General features: G+C 42.4%; 1 protein-coding gene across 1 annotated transcript in view; it reads left to right on the top strand.

Annotated features, from left to right (window-relative positions):
* LOC129855439 (transforming growth factor beta receptor type 3-like) overlaps nucleotides 1–13274 on the top strand; it is a 141116-nt gene that overhangs the window by 108798 nt on the left and 19044 nt on the right. The window contains exons 12-16 of the mRNA XM_055923093.1: nucleotides 171–374; nucleotides 1667–1960; nucleotides 3056–3188; nucleotides 9790–9840; nucleotides 10027–10134. Of these exons, the coding sequence (XP_055779068.1) occupies nucleotides 171–374; nucleotides 1667–1960; nucleotides 3056–3188; nucleotides 9790–9840; nucleotides 10027–10134 (790 nt within the window). The remainder of the gene's footprint in view (nucleotides 1–170; nucleotides 375–1666; nucleotides 1961–3055; nucleotides 3189–9789; nucleotides 9841–10026; nucleotides 10135–13274) is intronic.

Genomic DNA, 13274 nt, shown 5'->3' with positions numbered 1-13274 from the left:
GCAGTTACTATCCTCAATTCCGGCTTCAACTTCAACTTTGACTTATCTGCCTTGGGCTATTTGTTTAATTCCTACCGATTTACATATTTATTTGTTTGGCTCGTCTCTCCTTCTCCATCCAGTTCAACTGTTTTGATTGGCTGTCTCTCCTTCTCTGTCCCCCTCCCCAGTTCAACTGCACCTACAGAAAGAACCAGAACACCCTAGGAGGATCAGGATCATCAGGATCGTTTTCCCACTTCGCCCCGGTAGCTAAGGAACCAGTCAGAACCGACGTGATGTTCAACATGGAGCTGTACAACACCCAACTCTTCCGCTATCCGTCAACCCAGGCCTTCCACACCGTTTCCAAAAATAAACAGGTCTTCGTAGAGGTAAATGGAGCAGTGAACTACTACAAAAGCACTGTACCAGGCTGGCTGTAACCGTTTGGAATATATTGAAGTAATACATTGTGTCTGTTGTATTTTTCGGCTGTTTGTGATTCGCTCAGATGAAGATAGTTAGTAGGCTGGTATCCAGATGTTAGGACCTGAATTGTCGGAGAGATTTCACAAGTTGTGTGTGTGTGCGTGTTTCTGTCTCTCTTAGATATGAGGCCTGTCAAAACAACAGTGAGGACTGTTCTGTGTGTACTCTGTGTCTGGACTGTCGGGTCCACTTTCATTTTTGAATGTTTTAGCTTCCACAGGGTCCGTTGATATTTGGTCTGGGTCGGGAGAATATAAAGCTAACATCTCCTCTTTCTGCTGTTAACTATCCCAGAGCCATGGGCTCTGTCCTCCCCTCAGTGTCCTGGCACATATGACACTTCTATTTATTCTGTCTGGCAAGTCCAGAATGCACCTTGCAAATAGTACTGAACATTTATTACTAGAGAGGTCCTACAGGGAGGTTGTGTAAGAAAAGCTAGAGATTCATACTGAGCCCACTCTCTCCCACATCACACCTCTCACACTGGGATGAGACCTGCCATGCCCTGTCCTGGTCCCTGAGACTGTGGCCCAAACTAAGGTGTGTAGGAAACTGCTGTTGTGTTTAAGTCCCTGTCGACCATGAAAACTGTCATTTTGAAAGCGGCGTGTGTGTGTGCCTGTGCATGCATGTCTGTGCTTTTGACTGGACAAGCTTTTTGACAACCTTGGCATGGTGATGGCACCGACACAAAACAGAAAAAGACATTTAGGTTTTCAGTGAGAGAAAAAAAGGACAAAAAAGCAACAGAGGGATAATAACTCATGGAAATGCCTTGTGGTCTGCCGTCGGAGAGATCCTCTTAAAATGTTTTGAAGGGACTGAAATCCGCTTCAGGATTTGTGATTCTTGGACCTGATAACACTCTGATAGTGTTCCTTTTGCTTGTTCTCTGTGTTAAAACAAATTGTCAGGTCCTGGACTGACAAGAGAGTGTACGGACGTATGCCAAGATGGTGCTCTTCACAAAACTTTGCAGGCCGAAACAGATAGTTTGTCAACTTGACGACGTCGATGAGAGGTTTCAACAATAAAATCATTGGATACCTTTAGAGGCTATATCAATCAAATAGCCTGAGCCTCCACACATTGCTTACACGTTATAAACGGTAAAACATTTGTATGACTTAAGTTTATTGTTGTTATAAAAAATGACAATTTTTTTCCCCTTCTCTTTTCTCCCGTGCTTCAGATTGGAGCCTTCAAAGTCGACCCAGAGCTAGGGTTCATGATCCAGACCTGTTTCATCTCTGCCAACTCCAACCCGAACATCCCGTCTTACTACACCCTGATCGAGAACATCTGCCCTACGGACGACACGGTCAAGTACTACCCTCAGAGAGACCTCCCTATCCCCCCCTCCCAGACCGACAGGAAGAGGTTCAGCTTCACCTTCAACTCACCCTTCAACGAATCGTTGCTGTTTCTGCACTGTGAAATGTCTCTCTGCTCCAAGAGACCCTACAACAACCAGGGACGGGCTATGGTAGGTTGTTTTTCTTTCGTGTCTGTTCATCCTGTACGCTATGACCTCTAAAACAAAGTAGAAGAGAGAAGCTTAGTATTTTGATTTGATATCAGTAATATTATTTATTGGGATAGATTTACTGTATGTTTTGAATAGAAAGGGGGAGTATGAAGAGTTGTGGAGGTCGGCCCAGGGATTGAACCCTGGAACCCAGGTGTAGTCCAGAGCCGGCTGTGCCACTGCCAAACCATCTGCCTCTTTCAGAGCCCTACTTCAAGTAACACAGATTCAACTGGCATGACCTGAATCTGTGGTCTGTGCAATGATTCATACATTTTATGGTCATTTGAGCAGCATTTAGCGTAGGTTAGGTCTGCTCCAGTCTGCAGAGATTTGGCACCAAGCTAGGCCTGCTGCACAATCTGCCGGTCTCAGTCCATTCTGAACCAGAAGCAGGAAGCATACATCTACTTAAGGTTTCTAAGTAACCATCTGTAGAACCAAAACAAGCCACTAGCTCAAGTGTCACTTCACTTTTCCTTCCTTCGCCTCGCTGTACCGTAGCCTCTCTCTCGCTCCCCCCCACTCTCTCAATCTCTGCTGTGTCATTGTACTTTCATAACCTTTTCCAAGCAGTTCTTTCTGCTCAGTGCTCCCCCACCCTCTCTCTATCTGGGTCTCTGATGGTATTCTACATTAAAACTGATTCAGAGTCAGGCTGGGGCTCCAAACTGAGCAGCGCTGCAGCTGGATGTTTACATTATGGTTAGTATAGGGATCAGGGGGAAGGAACACAAGTTCTCACTAGGTATGATTTCCCACAAATGACATGTGTAGTTAAAGATCAAAAGGGATGCTTTGTCTTGGGCAAAGGCGTAGATATTTGATGTATCGATTGGTCTTATAAACTTTTTTTGATCATATGAATACATGTAACAGTCTCGTGGCTGATAAGTAAATCATACAAAAAACTGTACATTAAATGGGAATAGTAATGAGTTATGTTTACAAATGAAATTAATTAAATGCATAAAAAGTTAATGTGGTATATGAAATCCAAGGCTGAGTTATCGGGGATTCCTCAGTGGTCCTATTGTGTTTCTCTCCATGCAGTGTATCCAACCGGACGAGGCGTGTACGTCTGTCAACGGAGAGATCATCCTAGCCATGATGATGAACGCCAAGACTTCTACCAAGACCCTGGTGGTGGTGGTGGAAGGACATGACACAGTGGAGGAGGGGCCAGGTGAGTGGACTAAGAAAGCTAACGTACTGTACAGCCCTCATATCCAATGTAACCTCTATGATGAACCAGCTTATCCAGAATATATGGGGAGGATGGCATAAATATGCTGAAGTAAGAAGTTCTTGAAAGTACTCATTCCCTCTTTCCCTTCCCTTCCTCTCAATACATCAGAGCAGTGATGTAGTCAAGTCACTAAACCTGGAGTCCGAGTCGAGTCCCATGTCCCTAGTGTTCGATTCCTTTATACTCAAGCCACAAATCTCTTGGTAGTGCTAAAAGCTGCGGTCCAACCATTTAAAAAAAAAAAAATGAAATGATATTACAGTGTTGCACGTTTGTAACGCTAAATAGATAATACAGCCATCTAACATTTTCTGTTGTAGCTAATATGTTGAATTATGCAAGAGAGAGATTTTCTGACAACAAATCAAATCAAATTTTTGTCCACGTCTGAGTCACCACTGGTCGAGTCACGAGTCATGATAATTGTGACTTGAGTCCGAATCAAGTCCGAATCCTGGACTCGAGTACTACAACACTGCATCAGAGTATAATCTTAGTGTAGTCTCGCAAGACATACTGAAAGTTTCATTCTAACATTAAATGGCCGTCATTGTAAATAAGAACAAATTCTTAACTGACCTGCCTAGTTAAATATAGGTTACATTAAAAAAAAGATGAATCTCTGTGGAGAAAGTCTTAACTGAGACATACTGTATGTGCAGTCTGCCTAACTAAGACACATGCTGAGCCAGTTGGCCAGAGGAGACAGAGCTGTGTTGAGGGTCATTGAAGAAGAACAGGAAGACAGAGTAAATAAGAGAACTGGGTGGCAGGAAGGACATCCCAGAGAAAACCAACTTCAGTTCTGCAGGAAGAGAGGCAGAGAGAACTTTTCAAGTCACAATGCAAAGCGCATTGCATCCTCCCTCCATCCCCCTGCCTCCCTGCATCTGGAGTTTATTTGTGTGTGTGTGGGGGGGTGGTGGTGGTAAGTGTGCTCATTGGAGCATAGCTTGGGTTTGGGGGGCTTGCTGCTAGCACTGAGGCCCCATTCCAGTTCAACCACAGTTCTACCAAGCAATACTGTGCAGAAGGAGCGGAAAAGACGAGTCATCCACATCCATCCAGCACGGAGCTCCAGTTGTTTTCATTTAGCCCTTCTCTGTGGCCTCCCCTTCCCGGTAGAAAGAAGGAGGTAAGGAGGGAGGGAGAGGGAGAGAGGAGTGGAGTGGTCTTCTCGCTAGCTTTGGGAGTGTATCCAGAGCTAGAGGCCTCCTCATCGCTACATTAGTCAAATGCTTTTTCACTCCCTCCGTCAGGCACAGAGGGCTGGGTGTGTGTGATCAGATGGTGGGGTAGACTGGGGAGGTCCTGGGATCACGCAGTCCCAGGATCACTCACATTACAGAGGACAAAACAGAAAAAATTTCTGATAAAACTGCAGTTGTGTGCGGGCGTGTGTGTTGTGGTCCATGCGTTGTTAGGCTGGCTGGTCCAGGGAGTTCTGATACCAAACATCACATTGCACCCATTATGATCTAAACCATAGATGGGGTGATATCATGAGAGCCCATTTGCTGTTTTCACTGCCAGGGCTTTTCCAATCAGCTTCCCCTTATGGGGTGATTACATCAACAAGTGGACTGTGGTCAGTGGGTGGGATGAGTTAACCCCTTTTGACTCAAAAGTTGCGTCCCAAATGGCACCCTATTCCCTATGGATCCTGGTCAAAAGTAGTGCACTATAAAAGGAATAGGCTGCCATTTAGGATGTAATACTTGACTCACAGGTTTAATCATACTGTGTTAATCACTAAGGGCTGCCATTGTGCCCAGAGCAAATTAAGCATGGCAAACAGTAATGGGGACTTGGGGAGTGTTTACTAATGGACTTGATTTGGCCTGTGTTAACGAATGAGCACCATGCCACTGCAGGGCCTGAATATTGGGCACAGACTCAGAAACAGGACCCTATTCCCTATATAGTACATTACGCAAATGTTCCGGTGCATGTGTTTAAGTAAGCACAGATATGCCAAAGAATCGAATGGAAAAAAAGACAGCTGGGCTCAGAAACCATGATTTTAATACAAAGGCATCTCTAATGGTGAGATGGCAAAGAAAACAAGCAGTCTTTTCAAAGCAGCTGGAGTCCTGCACTGGACAGGATCCCAATGAGTTCAGCTTGATCTACAAATCAAAGAGGGCAGTTTGGTGCACGGAAAGACATAAATGCCTCAAAGCTCAGCCATCAAAGGTACATTTACTGCCTCACAGCATCAATACATTTTCAACGTTTTTATGGAACTGCGAGCTGTAAGGAAATGGTAACAAAATCATCCATTTCCCCCTAGTTACCCACATGAAAAAATACTACAGTTTACTATAGAATATTACAGTAGTTACTATACAATTCTATAGTAAAGTGTAGTATGCTGTAGAATACTATACTACACACTGCAGTATCACTTGATCATGTGTAATACTTACTATAGAATGTTATAGTATACTGTAGAATACTATAGTAAATACAACTGTTTTATCCCAATAAATAAGCAGTAGTAAATCTTACAGTAATGTCCGCAAAAATGCCATAGTCTGCAAAAACACTTCAGTAAGTACTACAGTATTTAATTTGCATATACCCTTCCCATTCCCTCCCCCATATCAACATTTGTGCATCCCGTAAGGGAGAAACCTAAATGCCAAGTATAGACCATATATTGTGTTGCCTACAGGTCATACAAAGGACCAGAAGCTCTGAACTCTCCATTCAGAACCCAGTTATACCTACCTACAGGTCCTGGAAAATGTGCACTTTTAGTATTTCTTCAGTAGGTTTCCTGAAGGAGAAATCCTCCACTTCTATGTCAAAGATGATAAAAAAATATATATATAATAAATATTACACTAATGTCCTCAAAAACACTACAGTAAATTCTACAGTATACTACAATCCGCAAAAACACTACATTAATTACTACAGTATATATGAGTTATTTTATTACAGTATTTATACTATAGTTAACTGTAAATACTACAGTATACTACAGTAAATACAAATTTCAAGTTTTAGTTCAGTGAAAGGCCTATCTTGCAATCTCTAAACCCAACAATGCAGTAATCAATAACAATGTAATACTAAAAATAACATAAGGTAGAACAAAAACACGAAAGAAATTAGAAATAAAAGAATACGAGAAAGTAAGTAAGCGTACTATGTACAGGGTCAGTTCCAGTACCATATTTACAATGTGCAGGGATACTGGAGTGATAGATAGATATGTAAATAGTACAGTATTCACTGTGTTTATGCCGACTTTAGTCCACAAAAACACTACAGTGAATACTGCAGGAAAGTCTGCAAAAAAACTATAGTGAAAACTATAGTATTTATACCATAGTGTACTATAGTATTTGTCATGTGGTTATTAGTGAAAGAGACAGTAGCTGTGTTCGAATACTCAGACTAACTGTACTATTGTGAAGTAAATTGATTATGTTGTATGCTTATTGGTCATAGTATGGATATAGTTAATATGCCAAAAGTTCCCTTAACGTCTTACTAAATTCAAAGTTTACAAGTAGTGGACACTTTCCGTGCTTTTAGGACCCATAATGCAATTCTTCAGAAAACGGGCGTAGTTTCACTACGTTTTCAGATTTGAAGAAAATGGTGGAAAATAGGCAGCCGAAGTTTAACGAGAACGCATAAAAATTAATTGCTTTAACTAATTATGACTAATGTTATGAAAATGTTGAGCAATGTAATAAAGTAATGACTTTTCAAATAAGTTACGTTACACATTATGTTAGCTGATAATTTGTTAGCTACGCTATCCTTACGAACCGCATAGCATATCATTACAGCAGTATGTACCGGTATGTTAGCTAGCTACCTAACGTTAGTTGGCTACTAATACATCAACTTACCAGCATATTAACTATATGCTATCTAACTATAACTACCCAATGTTTATTGACTTGATTATTCACGTCATTCTTAGCTTAGCTAAGTGGTATAGTCGTTGTGCGTTCTCAATGGACATTGTTAATTCTGGCTACCTACTCCAATTTCCGAGCACTCTCGTTGAATATGGCCGGTGTCAGTAAATATCGGGGGGAAAAGTGTTCAATTATTGCCACCAACACTCTGGATAACATAAAAACAGCCTAACCATCTCTGCTAGGGCGAGTAAAACGGACAGAGTGAGGTGTTCTCTCATTCATGTCTGGAAGTAGCTAGCAAGTTAGCCAGTTAGCTTCGGTGCTTGACTGCCGTTGTGACGTCAGAACGCTTTGATCAACCCTACTCCTCGGCCAGAGCGTCCAGTTTGCGGTCTGAATGCTCCGAGAGCTAAACGCTCTGAATTTATGAGCAGACAATCTGACAATGCTCTGAATTTATGAGCAGACAATCTGACAATGCTCTGAATTTATGAGCGCACTCTGGCACTCCAGTTTGAATTGACGAACACACCCGAAATCGTAAGATGTCTAGCTAGTCATTTGTTATGCTAACAAGCCTTGCAAGAGGTTGAATAGCAACAGCATCAACTTCCAGTAGACAGGCAAAGCGCTAGTATGCTCAACTGAAAGGATACCGTTCGTTTACAGTATACTAAAATTAACTAGTAGTATATAGTCATTAAGAATGTAGTATACAGTATGGGTATTCGAACACAGATAGTGAGTAGTGTTGAATAGTGGTAAGAACCTTGAGCTACGAAAATAAGTCTCCCCACACTTGAATCAGATTGCAGGTTTCAGTGCTAAGCTTCTGATAAAATATATAATTTGCTAAGCTTTCAGTCAACAGCCAACTTTGTTAGAGCACCGCCATTTTGAATCCCCTGTTCCATATCTCCCTATGCCTTCCTTTGACTTGTTTACAGTACAGAAATTATACAACACATAAAACTGTCTGACTGAGTGCCTGTTAGCTGACTGACTGTCTGACTGAGTAAGTTGTGCAACCAAGTCAAATGGTGTATTGTTTATCTGAATACAGACCTCAGATGTCAAGGATCTCACAGGGACTCCATTTGTCAATTGTACACACTTTGGGGAGATGGGTTGGAGTTCAGGGTTCAGAGGGTAAGAGAAACAAGGCGCCACATCACTGAAGGAGTGTTCTTCTGTTCCACTCTGTGAACAGCAAAGTCTGTGCAAACAAATGACGTTGACTCTATTGAGCGGCTATCGTTTCAGGGTCAACTGTGCCTAGAGCTTAAGGAGATGAGAACATTGCCACGCCTTAAGTTTCCTTTCTGTCTTTCACTCTGTCTCTCTCCCCCTCTCTCTCGCCGTTCCTCTCACACATGTAGCGGAGCTGAAATCATTGTGAATGCTACATAAGTATGAAGAACAAAGCTTTGCTTCTTACATTGAGAATGGTTGGACCTCTGGGTGTCTTTCATACTGTTGTCAGATGTGCTAGTTGCAGAGTTGGTCTGGGAGGATGACACAGCTGACCACTCAACCATCTTTATTAGAGCACATGGGCGGGCGAGGCTAGGCGGGAACAGGGCAGTGACCCTTACACAGAACCTCAGAGCTCTCACCCATACTCGGGAAATCTCAGCCGGCCCAAAACCCCAACTGAGGTGGGGCTATCCATTCATAGTCTGACCTGGCTTAGAAAGTTATTCTACAACGGTACTGTAAAATGAGTAGTGGTTAATGTAGCTCCTTTAATCACAGCGGCTCCTCTATCCTCTCCTCTGACCTGGAACTCGTTGGTTGTCTCTGGGTGTTAACGGGTCAGCTTTGCATTCTCTACATAACAGGCCGAAAGGAACAGATAAGACTGGAGAGGAGGAGGAGTGGGAGGGAGGGAGGGATGGAGGGGATAGATTGGGAGGTGGAGGGGGACTGTCATGGAGCGGTTTGGAGGGGAGGGGGAAAGGGATGGAGGGTTGAAGATAGGGGGGGCTGTCGTGTTACCAAAATCTCCTGTGATGGCTCTGTCATCGTCTGTCACGAGGGAATGAAAACCCAAAGGTGTTCTTTCCCAGAATAGCTGTTCATTGTGCTGGAGTCTTGGACCCGGACCAAGCCTGCTCTTGAGTTCGCCTCTACACAATAAGCACCATTGTATTGTTTGTTCAGAAGTAATTAGAAGCTAATTTGACTTTTGAAAGCCATCCAGATGACCGGAAATGAAGGAGTAAGCTGAGACCTGTTAGAAGTCAACAGGTTCATCTCTGCACTCTATTCCTTTGATTGTGTACTACTTATGACCAGGGCACATAGGGCTCTGGCCAAAATAAATGCACTTTATTGGGGATAGGGTGCCATTTGATACATAGACTTAAGATTCTGTTAGTTAGCTACTGGAACTGCATTGAGTTGTATCAGATCTCTGTATCACATTCGTTAGAACTACAGTTATCAACACAATGTCATTTTCAGGATCTGGTTATCCCAAGGTAGTTATGTCCATTGGGTTGCTCAGCTTCCATTCATAGGCACTGGCACTTTACGTCACAGCAAGTGTTCTTGACGCTTCAACACGTAGTTGAGATGTGTGTTTTCGTGCATCTACAAATGTGTTACATTGTTGTTCTGTGTTAATACCAGTCTGTTTTATGTTTCAGTGCCTCCCACCCGCACGGCATCACAAGGCCCTCCTGACCCACCAGGGGAAAGTAAGTCAGTCATTGCTAGGAGATTCTAAACCAATGGTTTTTGTATGTAAGGATTTTATCACTTTGACAAAATAACTGTTGACCAGATTGAGTTATGTTATTTGCATATAACTTGTTTTTATACGGTCATGTCCAGAGAAAAAGAAATGCCGTTGAATAAAAAAATCGGCCTTTTCTCTCCCTCAGCTGTCTTGTATGTGTTGGACACCCCGACCGTGGTTGGGATCGCCTTCGCCGCATTTGTGATCGGGGCGCTGTTGACCGGAGCCCTGTGGTTCATCTACTCTCATACAGGTACGTCATTCTGACCTGTCCCTTTACCTACTGTATCTAGAGACAAAGGTAGGTCTTGCCATGTAGGGCTTCCTTAAAAAGAGACCTTGCTATCAATGGGACTCCCTGCCTAAATAATGGTTAAATAAATAAATACATCATACAGTTACATCTACACTGGCATACTACTTAGAATGTATACCCAAACCATTGCTTCATTTCAAGTGGAATGGAACATTCACTAGTGCTATGCTAGTTTGGAACGTAGACCCTCATTGGAACGTACTGTATACATCTGTATTCTGTCCCTTTACCTGCTGCTGCATCAGGTCGTACCTGCTGGCCCTCATGTAAGACTGAAGGTTTCACCTTGATGGTAACCTCTCGTCACCAGGGTTAGGCTCAATTCGAATTGAAGGATGTCAAAAAGTAGAAGCTAGTTATTTCAATAGTTTTTACATTTCTGAATTTTTCATTCAAATCACTTCCTGAATTGACTGCCTTCAATTCAAATTGAGCCCAACTCTGATGGAAAGATAAGACCATCTAAAGAATGTCCTAAACATCACAGTGCCAGAATGCTGCTATTCTATAATTGGAAAACATCCAAGAGCTGACAGAGGCGAGTTAACAATAACACATTGACTCCTCTACTGTAAATATATCCTGTTTGTCAGCGTAAGCGGCTCTTCTCTTTCCTGCTTTTGAATGGGTCTTAGGTCCTGTGGGGTGGTCAGGAGTGGTCAGTGAGTATTCTCGGACACAATGGCCTTTGCTAGGGCAGAGAGGGGACTGGCTGGAAGCTGGAATTTCCCCTGTCCATTTTGTGGCGCACTCGCCATTCGGCTCGCAGGAAGAGAGACACAATCTGTCCGTTAGACGCCAAGACCTTGCCCTCCAGCATCCCCATTCTGGTGAACTCTGATCCCTGCTGACCTTTAGTAGGAAGTGTGGTGGTCCCTGAAGTCTGCAGAGGACACTCCAGCACATACTGTAGAACAAAACAGGCCTGTCTGTGCTGGTTGGCTGACCGTGGATCTGCCTGGCCTGCCATTATGTTGGTGACCCCTCTTCATCCATTCCTGATGTGTTCTACACAGAACACAGTAAAATCATTCATAAACAGGATCAGTGGGTTCTCTGCTGAGGACCCCAGCTGCATATACTCTTAGAAAAAAGGGTTCCAAAAGGGTTCTTTGTGGGGGGATAGGGCTTTAGCTTTTTGGAATACAAGAGTTATTTGTAAGACAAAGGGTTCTACCTAGAACCTTTAACATCCTAAGAACAGTTTTTTGGAAAGAAAGCATTCTTTGATGATGCAAGAAGGATTCTTTGGAAGGTAAGAAGGGTTCTACATAGAACCATATATCATATTTCCCAGCATGCTTTATGGCAGGGAGATTTACAGAATTGTTTGTTTTAATATATGTGTTTTTGCATTGATTGATTGATACATTTTATGCTACACAAAGATAAATAACAAAGTTTCCTAAACTAATCCAATATATTGCACCCGTTACTGAGATGGTTGTTCCAGTTTGAATACTGAGATTACATCAATCATCTAATCTTCCCTACCCCGGCAGTGTTTTAGAATGCAAGTTGCGGGTGATTAACAATTCCACTTGTTGGATATCCTAACTCTGTCTGGATTCCAATAGTAAACTTTGCAAGCCAGCATAATGTGACTTGCAGGCCTGATGTGGCCTGTAAACCAGGAGATTCCTAACACCCCTGTGTTAGGGTACAACTAGGCCCTCAAGGTAAGGCCTTTTACATGAAATGTATTGTCATAAATAATTACATTTTAAAGGGTGATAAGGCTAGTGGAACTTTTCATAGAGGTTTCTAGGATGAACCCTCCAAAGATAAAACTCTTCCCGGTAGAACCCTTCATAGACGGTTCTAGGAAGAACCTTTTTAGATGATAAAATTGTTCTTGGTAGAACCCTTCATAGAGGGTTTTAGGTAGAACCAAATACAGGGGGTTCTTTGAATAACCCTACATAGAGGGTTCTAGATAGAACCCTCTGCAAAGGGTTCTACCTAGCACCAAAAAGGGTTCCACTATGGGGACAAACAGAAGAACCCTGTATGGTTCTACTTAGCACCTTTTTTCTAAGAGTGCATAGAACAGACTAGTGCTGTATTCTGCCCGCCGGTTTAGCCGGCCCTGTGTACTGTATGCCTACTATGCTGTTGTTGGCCCCTCTTCACCAATCCATGATGTGTTCTCAGTGGGAAACTGTGAAATCTCTTTATGAATAGAATCAGGAAGCTCTAATGAATTTCCTTAGGTGGGATAATAAAGTTGATCTAATCTAGGTGAGGTCATTACAGAGATGTGTGTCAGATACAGTATAATGTAGAAGCAGTAGGGTAACAGTATTGATGGGGGGGAAATCCATACAGTTACATTTTGCAATATTTTTTGAGGACGATATTATATTGATACTTTGACTACAAGTATCGCATTTTTGCTAGGTAACGTTAGCTTGTGCCAGTTTGCTGTACCTTCGCCAAAACTCCGGTATTTTTCATACTATAGCTTGTTTTCCATCTTCTTTTTAAATAGTGAGCCAACATGTTTTCGGCACCATGACTGATCAAAACTAATTTTCTCATGTTCTCTCGTCTCTCTGTAGCAGACATACAGTTGAAGTCAGAAGATTACATACACTTAGGTTGGAGTCATTAACTCGTTTTTCAACCACTCCACACATTTCTTGTTAACAAACTATAGTTTTGGCAAGTCGGTTAGGACATCTACTTTGTGCATGACACAAGTCATTTTTCCAACAATTGTTTACAGACATATTATTTCACTTATAATTCACTGTATCACAATTCCAGTGGGTCAGAAGTTTACATACACTAAGTTGACTGTGCCTGTAAACAGCTTGGAAAATTCCAGAAAATGATGTCATGGTTTTAGAAGCTTCTGATAGGCTAATTGACATCATTTGAGTCAATTGGAGGTGTACCTGTGGATGTATTTCAAGGCCTACCTTCAAACCCAGTGCTTCTTCGCTTGACATCATGGGAAAATCTAAAGAAATCTGCCAAAACCTCAGAAAACAAATTGTGGACCTCCAAGTCTGGTTCATCCTTGGGAACAATTTCCAAACGTTTGAAGGTAACACGTTCATCTGTACATACAA

This window comes from Salvelinus fontinalis, chromosome 5, assembly GCF_029448725.1.
Source record: "Salvelinus fontinalis isolate EN_2023a chromosome 5, ASM2944872v1, whole genome shotgun sequence".
Lineage (NCBI taxonomy): Eukaryota > Metazoa > Chordata > Actinopteri > Salmoniformes > Salmonidae > Salvelinus > Salvelinus fontinalis.
This window is presented reverse-complemented; position numbering and strand designations above follow the sequence as displayed.